Source organism: Oncorhynchus keta, chromosome 11 (assembly GCF_023373465.1).
Source record: "Oncorhynchus keta strain PuntledgeMale-10-30-2019 chromosome 11, Oket_V2, whole genome shotgun sequence".
Classification (NCBI taxonomy): Eukaryota; Metazoa; Chordata; class Actinopteri; order Salmoniformes; family Salmonidae; genus Oncorhynchus; species Oncorhynchus keta.
The window spans coordinates 17,371,275-17,390,933 of record NC_068431.1 but is presented as its reverse complement, the minus strand read 5'-3'; the positions used below and the strand labels follow the sequence as shown (position 1 = coordinate 17,390,933).

The 19,659-nt window shown below is 42.2% G+C and overlaps 1 protein-coding gene across 18 annotated transcripts in view; it reads right to left on the bottom strand.

Moving 5' to 3' along the window:
- Positions 1–19,255, bottom strand: part of LOC118389840 (disks large homolog 2) — a 294,551-nt gene extending 275,296 nt beyond the window's left edge. For 14 of the 18 annotated variants that reach the window (XR_008147349.1, XM_052529619.1, XM_052529613.1 and 11 more), the window contains exon 1: positions 19,186–19,255. Coding sequence is in view for 17 of the 18 variants with exons in the window: in XM_052529619.1 (XP_052385579.1) it covers positions 19,186–19,254 (69 nt within the window). In the remaining variant the exon portion in view is untranslated. Of the gene's footprint in view, positions 1–11,925; positions 12,249–16,163; positions 16,281–19,185 lie in introns of those variants that run through there. The other 4 variants (XM_052529617.1, XM_052529618.1, XM_052529622.1 and 1 more) reach the window with 2 other exon arrangements.
- Positions 19,256–19,659: the final 404 nt, after the last annotated feature.

Here is a 19,659-nt window from a genome sequence, read left to right as displayed (position 1 = left end):
AAATGCTATCACTAGGGTAATGATGTTACATAACATGAAAAATGAAAATGTTGTGAGCAAGGAAACTAATGGGGATGACAAGCAATCCACACATTGACACAGATCCATTCTATTTGGGAGGAGGGAATATGATAGTTAGAAATAGCCTAAATGGTCTGCAACGGAGCGCTGAACCTTACCGACCTTCTGTAACCTCTAAACCATGGGGAACTTTAAATAGTGCTGAGTCTGAGATGAAGTGCTATGGGTATCTGTGGTGCTTGCCCTGTGTGATACAGTATAGAGTGCATTGTGTGTTAATGGATGAAAAGTGAGTGTAATAAAATTCTAATCTTCACAATCAAACGTGTGACTGGATCCATGCTGGCAGCACCGAGGAAGAACTGGCAAAGCAGCAGTAAAGCAAGTATAAATATATCTTCTCCCAGAGGCGTCTCCCACTGAACGGATGAGTCACCCTCACACACACACAGATACACATGTGCATACACTCTGAGACACACAACACACACATACACTTGCATGCCAACACATGCACAAAACACACACACGCACAACACATACACACACACACACTCACACAGGTAGTATTAAAGATCAGATGCAGGATAGTTTTTTCTGCATACCCAAACAATCTGGTCCATGTGGTCTAGGTCGAGTCATGCATTGAATCTCACCTACTACTGCGTGTGTGCATGCGTGCGTGCGTGTGTCTATGTGTTTTTTCGAGAGTGGTCACACTCCTAATCACACAACATATGCATGCTTGCCTTATACTTAACACACGTCAGCATTAAAAATATAATATACTGCTATTATACAATACAGCCATTACTATTCCATACTACAACACTCTAGTGGAAGAGCTGAAGTACAGTATGGAGAGGTTGTTTAGGAATGAGTCCTCCTCCAGCATTATGACTCATAGGATTATCCCCATGCCCCACATAACTGCATGGGGATAATCAAGTACCAGAGGATCTGTCTTCCTATTCCCCTAAGCCTATATCAATCAATGGTAACACTTTCTAGTAACCTTCATGAAAAAGTATTTACACATGCTTATAAATGTATATAAATGCTTATAAACACTTTTATAAAATATAGTAAATATTTATAATGTTTATCAGGGGCGCAACTTTGGTTTGAGAAATGGGGGGAACATAATTATTATATATATATTTTTTTTATTCAGTCGGATAAACACGCCAAACAGCCAACCCGACCGCTCGGAGACGTCCACATGGTCCTAAAGCACACCAGTGCCTCGTTTTGTATCACATTCCAATGATAAAACTGGGGGGGACAGTTGAGCTTTAGCCCAAAATGTTTATACAAGCTTATCAGTGTTTACAAATATATTCGTTAAAGAATTTTCCCTACATGGGCCAGCAATTTGAGAGAGAGAGAGAGAGAGAGAGAGAGAAAGAGAAAGAGAGAGAGAGAAAGAGAGCGAGACAAAGAGAGAGAGAGACAAAGAGAGAGAGAGAGAGAGAGAGAGAGAGAGAGAGAGAGACAGATAGAGACCATTAAGTGCCTGAGAGAGAGAGAGAGAGAGAGAGAGAGAGAGAGAGAGAGAGAGAGAGAGAGAGAGAGAGAGAGACAGATAGAGTGTTTACAAATATATTCGTTAAAGAATTTTCCCTACATGGGCCAGCAATTTGAGAGAGAGAGAGAGAGAGAGAGAAAGAGAAAGAGAGAGAGAGAAAGAGAGCGAGACAAAGAGAGAGAGAGAGAGAGAGAGAGAGAGAGAGAGAGAGAGAGAGAGAGAGAGAGAGAGAGAGAGACTTTTGGCTCGAGTGCTACTTTCAGAACGAGTGCTACTTTCAGAACTACTACTACAGAACTAACTACTGAGAGAGAGAGACTTTTGGCTCGAGTGCTACTTTCAGAACGAGTGCTACTTTCAGAACTACTACTACAGAACTAACTACTGAGAGAGAGAGACTTTTGGCTCGAGTGCTACTTTCAGAACGAGTGCTACTTTCAGAACTACTACTACAGAACTAACTACTGAGAGAGAGAGACTTTTGGCTCGAGTGCTACTTTCAGAACGAGTGCTACTTTCAGAACTACTACTACAGAACTAACTACTGAGAGAGAGAGACTTTTGGCTCGAGTGCTCGAGTGCTACTTTCAGAACGAGTGCTACTTTCAGAACTACTGGCTAAAAAGTATAGCAAACTACCGGAGAATCTATTTTTTTAATATATATATTTTTACCTTTATTTAACTAGGCAAGTCAGTTAAGATAATCCATGATTATCGAAAACTTCAATAAGCACTTCTCAACGGCTGGCCATGCCTTCCGCCTGGCTACTCCAACCTCGGCCAACAGCTCCGCCCCCCGTAGTTCCTCACCCAAGCCTCTCCAGGTTCTCCTTTACCCAAATCCAGATAGCAGATGTTCTGAAAGAGCTGCAAAACCTGGACCCGTACAAATCAGCTGGGCTTGACAATCTGGACCCGCTATTTCTGAAACTATCTGCCGCCATTGTCGCAACCCCTATCACCAGCCTGTTCAACCTCTCTTTCATATCGTCTGAGATCCCCAAGGATTGGAAAGCTGCCGCAGTCATCCCCCTCTTCAAAGGGGGAGACACCCTGGACCCAAACTGCTATAGACCTATATCCATCCTGCCCTGCCTATCTAAGGTCTTCGAAAGCCAAGTCAACAAACAGGTCACTGACCATCTCGAATCCCACCGTACCTTCTCCGCTGTGCAATCTGGTTTCCGAGCCGGTCACAGGTGCACCTCAGCCACACTCAAGGTACTAAATGATATCATAACCGCCATCGATAAAAGACAGTACTGTGCAGCCGTCTTCATCGACCTCGCCAAGGCTTTCGACTCTGTCAATCACCAAATTCTTATCGGCAGACTCAACAGCCTCGGTTTTTCGGATGACTGCCTTGCCTGGTTCACCAATTACTTTGCAGACAGAGTTCAGTGTGTCAAATCAGAGGGCATGCTGTCCGGTCCTCTGGCAGTCTCTATGGGGGTGCCACAGGGTTCAATTCTCGGGCCGACTCTTTTCTCTGTATATATCAATGATGTTGCTCTTGCTGCGGGCGATTCCCTGATCCACCTCTACGCAGACGACACCATTCTATATACTTTCGGCCCGTCATTGGACACTGTGCTATCAAACCTCCAAACGAGCTTCAATGCCATACAGCACTCCTTCCGTGGCCTCCAACTGCTCTTAAACGCGAGTAAAACCAAATGCATGCTTTTCAACCGATCGCTGCCTGCACCCGCATGCCCGACTAGCATCACCACCCTGGATGGTTCCAACCTTGAATATGTGGACATCTATAAGTACCTAGGTGTCTGGCTAGACTGCAAACTCTCCTTCCAGACTCACATCAAACATCTCCAATCAAAAATCAAATCCAGAGTCGGCTTTCTATTCCGCAACAAAGCCTCCTTCACTCACGCTGCCAAGCTTACCCTAGTAAAACTGACTATCCTACCGATCCTCGACTTCGGCGATGTCATCTACAAAATGGCTTCCAACACTCTACTCAGCAAACTGGATGCAGTCTATCACAGTGCCATCCGTTTTGTCACTAAAGCACCTTATACCACCCACCACTGCGACTTGTATGCTCTAGTCGGCTGGCCCTCACTACATATTCGTCGCCAGACCCACTGGCTCCAGGTCATTTACAAGTCCATGCTAGGTAAAGCTCCGCCTTATCTCAGTTCACTGGTCACGATGGCAACACCCATCCGTAGCACGCGCTCCAGCAGGTGTATCTCACTGATCATCCCTAAAGCCAACACCTCATTTGGCCGCCTTTCGTTCCAGTACTCTGCTGCCTGTGACTGGAACGAATTGCAAAAATCGCTGAAGTTGGAGACTTTTATCTCCCTCACCAACTTCAAACATCAGCTATCCGAGCAGCTAACCGATCGCTGCAGCTGTACATAGTCTATAGGTAAATAGCTCACCCTTTTTCACCTGCCTCATTCCCATACTGTTTTTATACTGTTTTTATTTATTTACTTTTCTGCTCTTTTGCACACCAATATCACCAATATCTCTACCTGTACATGCCCATCTGATCATTTATCACTCCAGTGTCAATCTGCAAAATTGTATTATTCGCCTACCTCCTCATGCCTTTTGCACACATTGTATATAGATTGCCCATTTTTTTCTACTGTGTTATTGACTTGCTAATTGTTTACTCCATGTGTAACTCTGTTGTCTGTTCACACTGCTATGCTTTATCTTGGCCAGGTCGCAGTTGCAAATGAGAACTTGTTCTCAACTAGCCTACCTGGTTAAATAAAGGTGAAATAAAAAATAAAAAAAAAAAAAGAACAAATTCTTATTTTCAATGACAGCCTAGGGTTATGGGGGCGGCAGCGTAGCCTAGTGATTAGAGCGTTGGACTAGTAACCGGAAGGTTGTGAGTTCAAACCCCTGAGCTGACAAGGTACAAATCTGTTGTTCTGCCCCTGAACAGGCAGTTAACCCACTGTTCCCAGGCCGTCATTGAAAATAAGAATGTGTTCTTAACTGACTTGCCTGGTTAAATAAAGGTTTAAAAAAAATCTGCCTTGTTGCAGTACGACAGAATTTGGTAAAACAAAATTCAGAATAACAATCCAGAAAATAGACCCTTCTAAACATTACCATGACAGCATGCTCATATTTCCATCTTATTTTGGGAGAAACTACAAACAAAAAGTAAAGGTGAATAAATATATCCAGCCCACGACCTTGTCAGCTCAGGGATTCGATCTTGATTTGATCTTGCAACCTTAGTAGTCCAACGCTCTAACCACTAGGCTACCTGCCATCCCAGGTAGCCTAGGGGTTAGATGTTTATAATAACTATTATGAATGAGCATTAATAAAGTGTTACCGAATCAATCAATCAATCACTTCCCATTTCATGGGAAGTCTGGTTTTGGTTTGTTCATGTCAGAGGATATCTATGGAAATGAAGATATGAGTTCAGGGCAAATTACATCTCAGTTCATGTCAATTCAGGCACTTAATGGGAAGTTACAGAAAATCATTTAACAGGACTAAACCCAAACCCTGGTTCAAAATGTGATACCTGTATGTTATTTGCCAATATTTCAGTATGTAATATGTTGCAGTTTTGGATTAGGTTCAAAACTCTTGAAAGTCAATAAGTCAATATTTAGCGTAAAGTCCAAAGTCAATATTTAGTGTAAAGTCCAAAGTCAATATTTAGCGTAATGTCCAAAGTCAATATTTAGCGTAAAGTCCAAAGTCAATATTTAGCATAAAGTCCAAAATCAATATTTAGCGTACACAACGCTAAAGAAGCTTCAACCCTCTGGAACGACCAGGTGGGTAAACAAGACCATTTATATAAGGTGTTTTTATCAGTAAGAGCTACTTTTCTATGCTCAATTGCGTCAGACACAATATGAGTTCCTACTGTCAGATATGAGAGTCTAAAATGTTTAATCACTGTATGTATCCACAAGTGAGAGGCCAAACTCTGTAACCAAACTCTGGACAACTGCCTCTTTAGACAACTGTGTTGTTTTTAAATATTTTCTATAAAGAATTTAGCTGGATGATTGAGAGTGCACAGAGAGGGTGAGTGAAACTGAGAGAATGGGAGAAAGAATGTGCCAGTCTGAATGACTCACCAGAACACAGTGACTTCTCTAAAAGTTGCTGAGGAACATGAAGTGAACAGAGGCAAAAGGGCAATGGGATACGGATACCATAGTCTCTCTCCCTAATAAAGCATTTTATTGCTCTCCATACTGTATTCTTCTCACTCCACTGGCTGCATGACAGACTGAATCCCCTGATATATCAAATTGGAGGTCGTCGCAGAGCTAATCCCTCTCTGTAGGCAGCCCCTCAAAGTGCTGACACTGTGGGAAGGGGATGTGGGGATGTGGGGGGGCAGGTGAGCCGTCTAGGGGGGTGGGGTTCAATCCACCCACCCACTCATGTCCCATAAAGTAAACTCCTCGGAAAGTTGGAGATTTGAGTAGGAAAGTGAAACAACTCAAATTGTGTTCCAAAAGCACAATTGGTTGGAGTTGTGGTGGGTATCATTCTGTCATGGCTACATGTATTGGGTAAAGACACACCATAACGGAAATTGGACGTGCGCACATCACCTGCCAACATGTAGAATTTCCGGTAAAAATTATGGCTGATGTTCTGTGGTCAGAGGTGATAGGACGGCCAAAGCTCTGCTTTTAACCATTCAGCGGCACGGTGTGTTTTGTCATTAACTCTAAGGCCGGAATTCAATCCCTTCGTAGATTTGGACAATGGACCATTTAAAGGTGATTTCCGATTGAGCCAACATATGCAGTGTTTACCGTGAATGTGGTTTCTGCATTGTTTTTAAAACTAGATGGCTTCAACTCAAAGCCAGACTAAAAGCAGATCTGTGGCAAACATCCTACATCAACTACTGTGACTTTGAAAAAAGTCCATTCAATTTGTTCCCATTGAAGATGCTAATTGTTAGAACAGTCTACCTTGACACTCCTGCAGCTAGTCCCTCTAAATTATTACGATCAAGCACACAAACAACACACTGTGAAGCCTGTGCAATTTGCTTTGCTAAATGTTTCTTTTTACAGTCTGTTAGAACATGTCCTCCTAGAACACCCCGGAATATCAATGCTCTAGGTAGTTTGAGCTTTCCCACTGACCTGACACATTTTGTCTCCCGTATTAAACTCTTACCCTACGAGGTCCAGAGCCTGCTGGTTTTCTATTCTACCTGATAATTAATTGCAAATACCTGGTGTCCCAGGTCTAAATCAGTCCTTGACTAAAGGGGAACAATCAAAAAATACAGTGGAACTGGCTTTAATGTCCAGAGATGATTTTGATGGGTCTAAGGCCATCACTCAACAAAAAATGCAAGAGAAATGTCAGAAAAGTTGCTCATAACCTGCATAACTTAGTGGCCCTCAACTATTATGTTTAATAATGTATGGTTTACAGTTAAAGTACAGCAATATGAACAACACAAAACAAATGTGGTTTAAAAGCAGCAGCTTGCAGTGAGCACAGCTTAACTTTTGGACCATTTTAAGACATTGCTACATCCCACTTTGATCTGGGTGGAATCTCAGCTCTGTGAGAATGCTCCTGACAGGGTCACTGCAGGCCTTCGCTGAAGCTCATCTCTTCGGACATAGCCAAATCCAGGGTTGCCGGCGGTTGCTGCTCTCGCCTCGCCCTGCTTCCAAAAATATCCCCTTACACACACCATCGTCAGCCTGTGACACAAACCTGAACCTTTCTCTCCCCTAGATTTACACTAGGCTTAAGCCTGGAGGCAACATTTCCAGGTAAGGGGTTTAACTACTTCCTGAAATAGGAAAGTCACCACGTTGTAACCCCACATCATTAGACATGCCTTTGTCTCAGCCAGAGGGGATACGTTTAAAATACCTCTGTATCCAGTTCTCGTTTAGTCTCTTGAGTCTCTTTTGTTTTATGCAGAACTGACACAGGCGAAAGGGTTTCCCAGTGAGCAAAACTGGTTCAAAAGAACTGACTGGGTTTATTGTACATGGATGCTCAGATAAAGGAAACACACATCATTTCTCCTCACCCTGGAAGTTCATTGATCGGCCACTGAACAGGTTTCCAAGGGCTAAGTCAGTCACTGATTAAAAGGTAAGGATCAAAAGAAGCAGCCACTGAAGCCCTTGAGGACTGTAACTGAGGATACCTGCCCAAGAGGGATAAAGGCCTGTGCCTGTGGTGTCGTGTGCCCTGGACATCATTTCATCTTGAGATCAGCTTAGTGTAGGGTTGCAAAGGAAGGTAATATTACCAGTAACTTTCGAAATTGACTAGTAAACTACCAGAATATTGGAAACGTTCAAGGATTTTTAGGTAATTTGCGTAACAGCTCAGGTTGGTGTAAGGAGGTTATTGAACCAATTGGTCTCTCTCCATCCGTCCCTCAAACTCATTTTTGGCAATTCCCGGCTGAATCTGGATTCGTCATTGGTCGGGCGACCAGCTATCACTCTACGTTTGCGCGTGCGATCAGGACCATTAATGGCACTGGTGTAAATTTCTAGTCTGGGGACTTCATCCTGTCTCGTATGTATTTAAATTCACTTTTACATCTTGGCATTACTGATAATGAATGTTACACTGCCAACAGTCCCTGCCATACAAAAGAGTCCTTCTTCTTTCATGTACAATACGTTACGCTGTAAATCTGGTCTACCACAGCCTTAGAGCCATTAGAATAGAACATTGAAATAAAGTGTAACGGAATAAAATCACGAGCTCCTGTTACACACATGACCCGTTGTTGCCCATGCTACTGTATGGAGAGGCGTCCTCTGCATTACAGCCCCACCTAGAGAATTGATGGTCCATCTAAAAGAAAAAAGTGACTTTGTGGAAAATCAAAACACTACAGTGTAGGAGGGCTCTCTTCCTCTCCCTCTCTCTATTTCTCCGTTACAGCTATGCCCTCAATGTGCCTCACTATCATTACATAATACTCCTGTGGAATGAAAATTACATATCATTACGCTGCATATGCTATGCTTAAAACTGGAGAGGGTGTCGTGGCCGATGTGGAATCCCTAGCCATAGTGAGCTAGTAGCAACCATTACTTTCGGGTTAGCTCAATAACCAAACACAGAGATACCAACATTGTCTGAATTAGTATTCTGTCCATTCATGTTGCAAAACTGAAGCAGCTTTTTCATACCCTTGGCTATGGCAGTCCAAAGTTTGTGGCCATTGTAAACAAATCTGCGATTGTCATGCAAATCGGTTCTCACACGACAAGTCGGATAACAATGGAAAAAGCCAAATGGATAAGATTTCAATAGTTAGGGAATCTCATTGCACCAGTTATCAGGTTAAAAAAATCAGCCGTCCCCCGCACTTGTCTTCATACACAAAGAATGAAATAAACCAAATGCGACCCACCTCTGCCATGATCACAAGCAGCACAGTAAGCTAACACCATTAGGGAATTAGGTGTTCCGTAACAAAACGTTCCGTCATTTTCTTTTTAAGGAGTCCGCATGACAAAAACAGAAATAGAGAATAAGAGATTCAGGAAATAGCACCAGCTAGCAAAACAGAAATATGGGGCTTGGAGTCTAATGGTTGAGATGTGGGGGGGGGGGCTTCTGTTGTTTCGATCTGGGACTCCCAGTGGTTCCCCAGGTTCCCCAGTCACAGAGTCCACTGTCTGACTCCATGCCAGGCTGCACAGTGAGCTACAAATATTACACTTGTATATTTCAATGAAATGCTGTGGATGTGCAGTCAGAGCCCAACTCTAAACCAGGAAGTGGGCTCACAAAATAATTCAGAAATCTTCCCATGTAGCAAGTGGTCCTTCTGTAGCTCAGTTGGTAGAGCATGGCGCTTGTAACGCCAGAGTAGTGGGTTCAATTCCCGGGATAACCCATACGTAGAATGTATGCACACATGACTTTGGATAAAAGCGTCTCCTAAATGGCATATATTTTTATTATTATTATATTATAAGAAAGACGGTGTAAATTGAAATGTATAAATTTCACACTGCAAACATAGTTATTTTTTCCAGAAGGTTAGTTTTGTAAAAGATTGCAGTCAAGCTGGTCAATGACAACAGAAAAAACACTGGGGCTGTAGTGTATGGCTCAATTTCTATTGGAATTGGTTGTTTTGCATATTTGCAGGCATTTGCATTGATGTACAGTATGCACAACTACACATTGTGTGATAAATATGGAATTTCAATTGAAATATGAAGTATATGAAACTAAACTACGCAATTATTATTATAATTTTCAATTGTGGGCATACTTTCCTGTGACAGTCACTTTGCAACAGAAGCACTGTTCTATCATGCATGATACATATGCTATTTCTAGCACAGCAGCCTGAATATAATTCAAATGTCAACTCCTCAGACTCAATACTTCAGTATCTAGAGCGAGACTGTCAAGAAAGCTAACAAGCCTCTCTCTCTCTCTCTCTCTCTCTCTCTCTCTCTCTCTCTCTCTCTCTCTCTCTCTCTCTCTCTCTCTCTCTCTCTCTCTCTCTCTCTCTCTCTCTCTCTCTCTCTCTCTCTCTCTCTCTCTCTCTCTCTCTCTCTCTCTCTCTCTCTCTCTCCCTCTCCCTCTCCCTCTCTCTCTCTCTCTCTCTCTCTCTCTCTATATATATATATATATATATATATATATATGCATCACACAAAAAAAAACACACAGACACCCCCAGGTGAGATTCCTATTCACAACAAGTTCTCACAGCCTCACTTCAGAATTAGACGTTAATCCATGTTTCTCGATACATTAAATTGCAATGTTTAGAAATTTAGAAGGTTATGGGTGGGTGTTAAGGTTTGAGATAGGGTACAGTTTTGTATATATATATTTTTTTAAATAATAATAATAACCTCAGGACGCCCAATTTTGAAGTCACTCTTTCGGATGCACAGGAGGAATGACATTATTTTGCTTTGCCTAACCCGGTAAACTGATCACAGTAATGGTTTTGAGTGAATGAGTACATTGTAATGAAAACCCTTCTGACACCTACATGCTGAAGGCAGTGTACGCCACAGTGCAGTACAGTGTTCTTCATCATGAATTTAACATGGCATGGAAACAAACATAAATATTTCACTAGGCTTTCAGAAAGGGAATTAACATTATCATCATCCTGGAGCTGCTGGGTCATGTTCATTAGGACACGCAAAATAAAAAATGTAAAACACTTTGCAATTGGGAAAAAATAACATGATTTCAGTCTGTTTTCTTCCTTTTGGTATCGAATGAACAGGACCTTGATGTTACTTGTCATCGGAGAAGGAGGGAAAAGCAGTGAAAGAGTGGTTATTATGGGAGAGAGTACTTATTTTGAGACTTCCTTGGATTCAATGATTAGTCATTACAATTCAGTCAAACTTAACATTTTATGAGAACAACTGTAAAGCAGGTGCTCTGGAATGACATTTTGCCTTGGTTCTGATCTAGGATATCGGATCTGGGTTCTTCCAATCATAACCTTAACCATTTGTCTAGGGGAAACTTTGGCCTACACAAACCCTGGACTATTATTCCTTTCTGCCCAACAACAAACATTGACTATCACTTTCACACAACTTCTGCCAAGACAAAATCCATTAACACAGAATTCAAAAAAGTTCTCATTTGTCAGACCGATTATTTGATCAGTCTGGTTTATTAAAACAAACCAAAAAGAAAGAGGATGTGCATGCTCTAAATAACCAAAGTGAGAGGCTTCGTCTGAAATGAATCCAGATGCAGCCCGGCTCTGCTCTACACTATTGTTTAGCTCCTGATCAATAAGGATCTTCCGGACCTCACAGCTTTCAAAGAGGCTCATTAGCTCTCTGATTGGAGCAGCGGAGGGCTGCCTGAAGTTTCCATCAAGTTCTAGAAGAGTGACATCTCAATAGAGGTGCTGTCACTCCCCAGTGGGCTTTAAGCCTGTTAACCATTCAAGACTGCTGCGCATGAGCGCACACATATATAAACACACACACACACACACACACACACACACACACACACACACACACACACACACACACACACACACACACACACACACACACACACACACACTCGTTGAGCAGACAGTGTGAAATATGCAGAGAAACCAATGCTGGAGCACACACACACACCACTCACACACACCACACACACACACACACACACACACACACACACACACACACACACACACACACACACACCACACACACACACCACACACACACACACATGCACACACAGACACACACACACACACAGACACACACACATACACACACACACACACAGACACACACACACACACAGACATAGCTTCTTCCCTCCCGTTCACGCTGCATCCCTCTCTTTTTCTCTCTCTCATTCTGTCGCTCTCACTGCTGCTCTTACCTTAGTTGTGACAATGCAAAGACAATCCATTGCGGGCAGAAAAGCTCAACCTATGCTAGAATTCATCACCACCAAGAAATGTGTGAGATGGAAAGGAAGAAAAGAGGGGGTGGGGGAGTGAGCTGCCACGGGAGAGATGGCACACAGATAGCCACTACTGGAAGTGGGGCCCCTCTGAGAAACTGGAGTCCTCCTCCACAATGCTGAAGGCATTCATGATCCTAACGCAATCTTAAAGTCCAGCACACGTCATCTGCCGTACAAACGCACGAGTTCTGCTGGAAAGCGAGCCACAGGCTTGGCCCCCTCCAACCTGAGAACCTTCTCCCTCTACTCTCATCTCCTCTCCTCCTCTGCTTTCCAGCCGACAACTGAGCGACAGAGTGGAAGGAGACGAGAGCGGAGGAAAAGAGTCGTGGTGGTGATGCTGATGCACAGTTGAGACGAAACAGCAGCTAAGTGGAAAGAATAAGGTTCCCCAGCTGTTTCTGACTTTTGACTGACTGACTGACTGAATGAGCAAATAGATGAAAGGATGAATGGATGGAAGAAAGGTATTATGTAACAATGTGTACCTATAGTAGTTCTGAACAGGGTTATAATAACTAATGTTTTTACAATGGCATAGGATAATCTACTGTGAAATGTGACCAAGTATTTCAGTACGTGTGTGTGGGTGTGTGTCTGTCTGTGTGTGTGTGGTTGTGCGTCTGTCTGTTTGTGGGTGTGTGTCTGTCTGTGTGTGGATGTATGTCTGTCTGTGTGTGGGTATGTGCGTCTGTCTGTGTGTGGGTATGTGTGTCTGTCTGTGTGTGGGTATGTGCGTCTGTCTGTGTGTGGGTATGTGCGTCTGTCTGTGTGTGGGTATGTGTGTCTGTCTGTGTGTGGGTATGTGCGTCTGTCTGTGTGTGGGTATGTGCGTCTGTCTGTGTGTGGGTATGTGCGTCTGTCTGTGTGTGGGTATGTGCGTCTGTCTGTGTGTGGGTATGTGCGTCTGTCTGTGTGTGGTTATGTGCGTGTGTGCACATCCATGTGTGTGTCTTTTAAAATATGGCTCTTCAATTACATTCCAGTTGAGCAGGTCAGTTTATGTGATTCACAATGAATGTTTGGAGGCAGAGATTTCATGAAAGAAAGGGCAAGGTTTTGATCTAAAAACAGTCCTTAAAACAAAGCTAGCTAGACATACTACAACAAATTCTATTTCCTTGATATTTTGTACAGTTTGCTTTTTCAACAGCTGTGTATCTATAGGCTGCTGAGAGTGACAAGTGAGTTTACAAGTGAGTTTACACTAGCTAGCAAGCTGGCTAGTTTTGCACGAATATGCACCTCAAAGACAACGCTAGCAAGCTACTGTAGAAAGCACATTTAGCCTGGATATTCTGTAAGTTCTAGTGTAGCTAACATTGCACAGTGACAAGTTGAGAACAATGAAATCAACAGGAAAATACTGTTTCAAACCTCAATCCAAAGCGGATTGACCGACAAACGCATTGCTCTTGTCTTGAATGAATGGGATCTCTACGAACACTGGGGAAATTCCCTTTAAAACTGTGGTTCCCAACCAGAGGTACTAGGACACAGGGGGTACTTGAGAAGACTCATGAGACCATAGGCTGACTGGTAAAATGCACGAGGGGGTACTTCGGGGGTACTCTGGGCACAGCAGAATGCAGTTGGTGGTACAGTAACAGAAAAAGGTTGGGAACCACTACTTAAAAAGGTGCATTGTCGGTATTTCAGTGTGTAGAGCTTGAACCATAAATAATATATAATGGTTCTATATCTATGTCTAGAACACACTTTGAAAGGATTCTGGCCTCAGTTATTGGACTGCTGGATCCTGAAATGCTTTCCATTTGGAACCACAAACCATACCAGAAGTCAAGCCTTTCTGTTGTGGTCTGTTACCATGAGACTATGATGAATAATCTTGAACCTCCCTGTTTGTGCCAAGATCTAAGGCCTAGACTTTAGCTCAGTGTGCTAACGTGATATTGAAAACATACAGCAATGTTTGACGTATCCATTTTTTTGCAGAGACAAATCTTAAATAGCCCATTATGGATAAATTATAATTGTTTTATTGCTTCCCTGTTTAGGTGTTTTATTGTAAACTATAAAACACTAGTCTATTTATGGTAATACAACACTTTTATATTTAACCACATTGTTCTGGAACTGCAGCTGAAAGTAATAAGAGTGTGGAATGCATCTAAACAGGGATTCAGCTCATCTCCCCCCACACTGCAATAAGTTGTTGAGCTAAGCAGAAGATACACAGCCAAACCCCTTAAGGTCTAAACGAAGGTCACATCCTAATAGCAACAAATCAATATCGAGTCAAAGGTCAAACACAAACATAGACATACAGACCCCCTCTGGGGAGCCAGGTCAAACATGTGGTCACAGCACACTGACTAACAGCATTTGTTTTTCCTAATATGCAGCATAATGGCTGCCCACAATGGATACCAGGGACAGACTGGGACCAAAATGCAGCCAAGCATTTCTAACACACCGGACCTTTCTTTGCTTTGAGGCCCACACATTGGCTGTCCCAACAACTCTTGTGTTATGAAACACTTTTCTCATCAAACCAGGAGGAGAAGAATCTGATGTTGCGTTGTGTGGTCATGTTGACTTCAATACCAGTACTCACCATTGCAACTCTTATATAACTCTTATATTAACTAGCCAGACAGTCACCAAGAAAATGCATGGCCTTTACATAACATAATAGTTAATAATAATATGAATAATAATATGAATAATATAATATGGCATCCTCTTATTCTTATCTGTATTTTTGGAAACTGCACTGTTGGTTAGGGGCTCGTAAGTAAGCATTTCACTGTAAGGTCTACTACACCTGCTTTATTCAGCGCATGTGATTAATACAATTTGATTTGATTTAATACATACTTCACAAGTGACAGGCTAATATTGTCACCCATCAGACTATTCTCAAATTAATCTGGTCTTTACATATACTAAATAATATATGTGTGAAATTAGTTTTGAATTAGAATGGACCATTATCATACACCTGTCTCGAAACAGGGGCAGCGGGGGAAAATACATGTCATCTATGCACTTAAATAGAGGATGGAGAAGGATTTTCCCATGGTTCATTTTCATGCCAGCCAGGTAGGCTATACTCCTGTTTTTAAAGAGAAGCAATGGGCTTAATATTAGGAAAGTTGAGAAATAAATATAGGGCGTAAGGGGACAATGACTTTTTCCCACAGGGGTGTTTGGTGTTGCATAACTTTGTTAATTAATTCAATAAAATACCAATAATTTTTGGGGTTATTTGTTTATGAAATAAATTAACTAAGTATGTAATTGTTCTGTTATTTGTTGACTCAGGTTTCCTTTATGTAATATTAGGTTTTGATTGAATATCTGATAACATTCCGTATCAAAAATATGCAAAAGTAGACAAAATTATAAAGGGGGAAAATACTTTTTCACAGCACTGTAGATAAATTATTAATATTAAATATTATTACATGATTTTAGAGGAATTGCAGCTCCAGAAATGTTTTAATCAACATGCGATAAAGCCCAAGAGCTTAGCTAACAAACCAAATGCAGACAAATTAGCAAACCGTGTCTACTCCTAGTTAGTAAATATTTGAATAATTGGATTACTTTAAACAAGCAAACACATGTTACTTGGTCAGAAGTGAGCCCATTGACGCTGCTTTGGACATGAGAGGACTAACAGCCACCGGGTGCGATAAGGTTAAAGAGTTGTTGTAAGATTTTCCTTGGCAAAAAGGAAAACACGGAGCAGACATCACTCTTTAAAACCTACTCTTGTAGAATAGTGTGTGTTATTTGTTAAATAAACAAATATGACTGACTGGGTGAAGTCTGCTTCATGTTTCCTTTCCTTCCTTACTTCCTACAGATGTGGGATCTTAATTTGAGCCAGTTTTCTACAGCAGAAACATAATCCTGCAGCAACAGGAAATGTGAATTATTATGCGGATTATAATTAATGGCAATTTGTTTGTAAGGGAAAATCAAGTCTGAAATTACAACGTGGAAATTACAAGTTTCAGAAGCCTTTTAAAACCTCAAATACACTAAACGTTTTAAAGTTATCTTACAAAAGCGTGATCAAATTAAGATCCTACATCTGTAGCATCGCTGTACTGGTATTGTGGTAACCCTATTACAGAGTTATCCTCATTGTCTCTCTCTCATATTCAACTCATATTTACCTGCTGCCTGTAGAATGATTGGTCCTCTGATTGAAGTTCCTCACATAAAAGCACTTTGATTACTGCTTTCATTTTGTGGACATAGCAGCGCCCTCCACTCACAAATGCACTGACTATCTATTCACACACACAGCTCAGAGGGGGTGTTTACTAAGGCTAATCTTTTCAGCAGATGGGACTCAAGCTGGCTTCGCCTGATTAGATTATGTAGGGTGAATGATTTAACTTTGCTGCCTCTCATCGATAGGTATAAGTGAGGTATTGTGAATTCTGGATGTAACTGACACAGTGGATACATGCACAGAGGAGTCAGGACATAAGAGAGACAGGTTTTTATTTAGTCTACTTTAGTGTTTGACCTTGACCATGGCCTTTTCATGACATGGAGACAACGTCTGAAGTAGAATACATTTGAGATCAGGGATGGACAATAATAAGGGCCGAAGTGTGCAGGCTTTTGTTCCAGCCCAGCTGTAACATACCTATATCAAAAAGGTCTGCATGTCTACAAAGCACTGTGCGGAATTCATTCCAGGTAGTAACTTTGATTCTCAAAAAAAAAAAGATCCTGCCCAAAAGGCAAAATAAGCAGTGCAACTCCAAACAGTGACATGGTACATCTCAAGCTGCTGTTACCTACGTTTCTGTAGTTAGATGATATAATCACTTTATTCTGGTCTCAAGCTCTTAGACCATATCCCCCGCCCTTGTGCAGGGATAATCTCATGTACTTTGCTGAGCTTCTTGTTGCCCAGACTATGGAAGAAGAGCTTCTGAATTTTAACTACATTTTACAGTCGTTGATTTGCACCTTTGCTCAGATCACTCCTGTGGCTTGTAAGATTAGTATTCATTTGTACTAATGCTTTATGACAAGGCTATTGGGTTATTTGTAATTTAATGTTCACAACATGATTATGAAATATATATTGTTTAGATGAAATACAATTAAACGCACATTAAAATAAAAGCAATGCAATGAGTCGCCTTGACTATGTTAATCAAATAATTCTAACACACTTTCCCAATGAGCAGTATGTTTTAATGAATCATGGAAAGCTGGTTAGGTCTGAATGCCCTGATAAAAATACAGGGACATTGATTAGATAGGGTCTATAATCGGAGACTCTCTGTATCATGCTTGTGAACTTCCAAAATCAAAGTTATGGGCAGAGTGTGTCTCACCAGAGTGATTGGCTCTGTGAAGGTACTGGGGTTGGCTGTGAGGGCGAGAGGTGGCAATAACTGCTAGTGTCACTGCCTTACATACAGGGAGGGGAGAGAGAGAGAGAGAGAGAGAGAGAGAGAGGGAGGGAGAGAGAGAGAGAGAGGGGGAGAGAGAGAGAGAGAGAGAGAGAGAGAGAGAGAGAGAGAGAGAGAGAGAGAGAGAGAGAGAGAGAGAGAGAGAGAGAGAGAGAGAGAGAGAGAGAGAGAGAGAGAGAGAGAGAGAGAGAGAGAGAGAGAGAGAGAGAGAGAGAGAGAGAGAGAGAGAGAGAGAGAGAGAGAGAGAGAGAGGGAGGGAGAGAGAGAGAGAGGGGGAGAGAGAGAGAGAGAGAGAGAGAGAGAGAGAGAGAGAGAGAGAGAGAGAGAGAGAGAGAGAGGAGAGAGAGAGGAGAGAGAGAGAGAGAGAGAGAGAGAGAGAGAGAGAGAGAGGGAGAGAGAGGAGAGAGAGAGAGAGAGAGAGAGAGAGAGAGAGAGAGAGAGAGAGAGAGAGAGAGAGAGAGAGAGAGAGAGAGAGAGAGAGAGAGAGAGAGAGGGAGAGAGGGAGAGAGAGGAGAGAGAGAGGGAGAGGGAGAGGGAGAGAGAGAGAGAGAGAGAGAGAGAGAGAGAGAGAGAGAGAGAGAGAGAGAGAGAGAGAGAGAGAGAGAGAGAAAGAGAGAGAGAGAGAGAGAGAGAGAGAGAGAGAGCGAGAAAGACAGAAAGAGAGAGAGAGCGAGAAAGACAGAAAGAGAGAGAGAGAGAGGAGGGGCTTGAGAAACAGGAAGCAATTGTTAGCTGAGCTCCCCTATCTCTAGCAAGCTCTGTATCCAAACAATCATCTGTTCAGGACCCACACAACATGACTAAGCTTTGACAGATTTCTCATGCTACAGTACACACCTTCACTCCTCCGGCCACCTCTCTCTGTTCCGTGTTGTTTTTCTATTCCTCTAGTTCAGGGCTCCATTTTCTGTTGGAATTTTCTATCCGATTTCTATTCAATAAATTAGGAATTTTATATTGCAATAAGAAACTACCATAATTGACTATGGGGGGGGGGAATCTAATTCTATTTACAAGAATTCAAAGTGTGTCACGTCTGAGAGGTCTTGATAAAGTGGTGCTCTGCTCACACCGGCAAAAGGCTAGGCGTCCAGAGAAGCTACTAGAAACTGTTTTCCCATAGCCCCAGTGTATAGCTCTCCAGCCGGTGATAAAAGCTCTGTGCCTTGAGCCTACAAGTCTGTGTGTTTTCCCACACCTGGGGCTTCAAAGCCTGTCCATAATGCTGCCTCTTGGTACTGCCTAGAAAGCCATCAACAGTTTAAGTCAACATTCGGTGTTGTCTCCCTCATAAAGACCCCTCTGGCCCCGCAGTGGAGAAGCCGCTGATGTTGAACCCTCTGGGTCTCCGAAACATTGCTGTTGACTGGCCATTTTTTTTACGTGTTTAACCTATGCTGTTGACCTGAGAGATGATAGGTCAATAGATCCTGGATCACGCTGACATTGCCAGCTCACCACCAATCAGACAATGTTGAGAAAACTTTCACTTTAACAACAAGAGGCCAGTAGCGTAGTACGACAGAATTTAAAAAGAACATACACTAAATGTACAAAACAGTAAGAACACCTGCTCTTTCCATGACATGGACTGACCAGGTGAATCCAGCTGAAATCTATGATCCCTTATTGATGTCACTTCATAAATACACTTAAATCAGTTGAAGGGGAGGAGATGGGTTAAAGAAGGATTTTTAAGCCTTGAGACATGAATTGTGTATGTGTGGTAGGCAGAGAGGGGTGTCCACAGGGTACTCACTTCAGAGACTTTCACACTGATCGGTGTCTGGTCCTTCCCACCGTGCTCCGAGCTGCTCCGCTCCCCCATCTGAGGACACACACACTAAGTATCATTATATTATATTATATACAATAAGTTAATGTAAAAGTAGAATACGCTTAATTGGAAATGAATAACTGAAACCACAATGAAACATTGTGAGTACAGAGAAACTAACTATTTTCAAAGTTACACAGTCTCTTTAACCTATGAGTCCCTCTAAATCATAAACAGCTGAATTGTCTTAATAGTAGACCAGGGTATAAAACCTCATCTCCACAATACAGAGACATTCTGCCATTAACCGTTGATGCTGAGCAGTACCTCGCTATTTGTTTGACTTTTGGCCAAGGTGATTCTTCAATCAGTACCCCAACTATTATTGTGTACATGTCCAACACTATCAAAAATAAATGTTTAAACCTGGTATACACACACGGATGAACGCACACA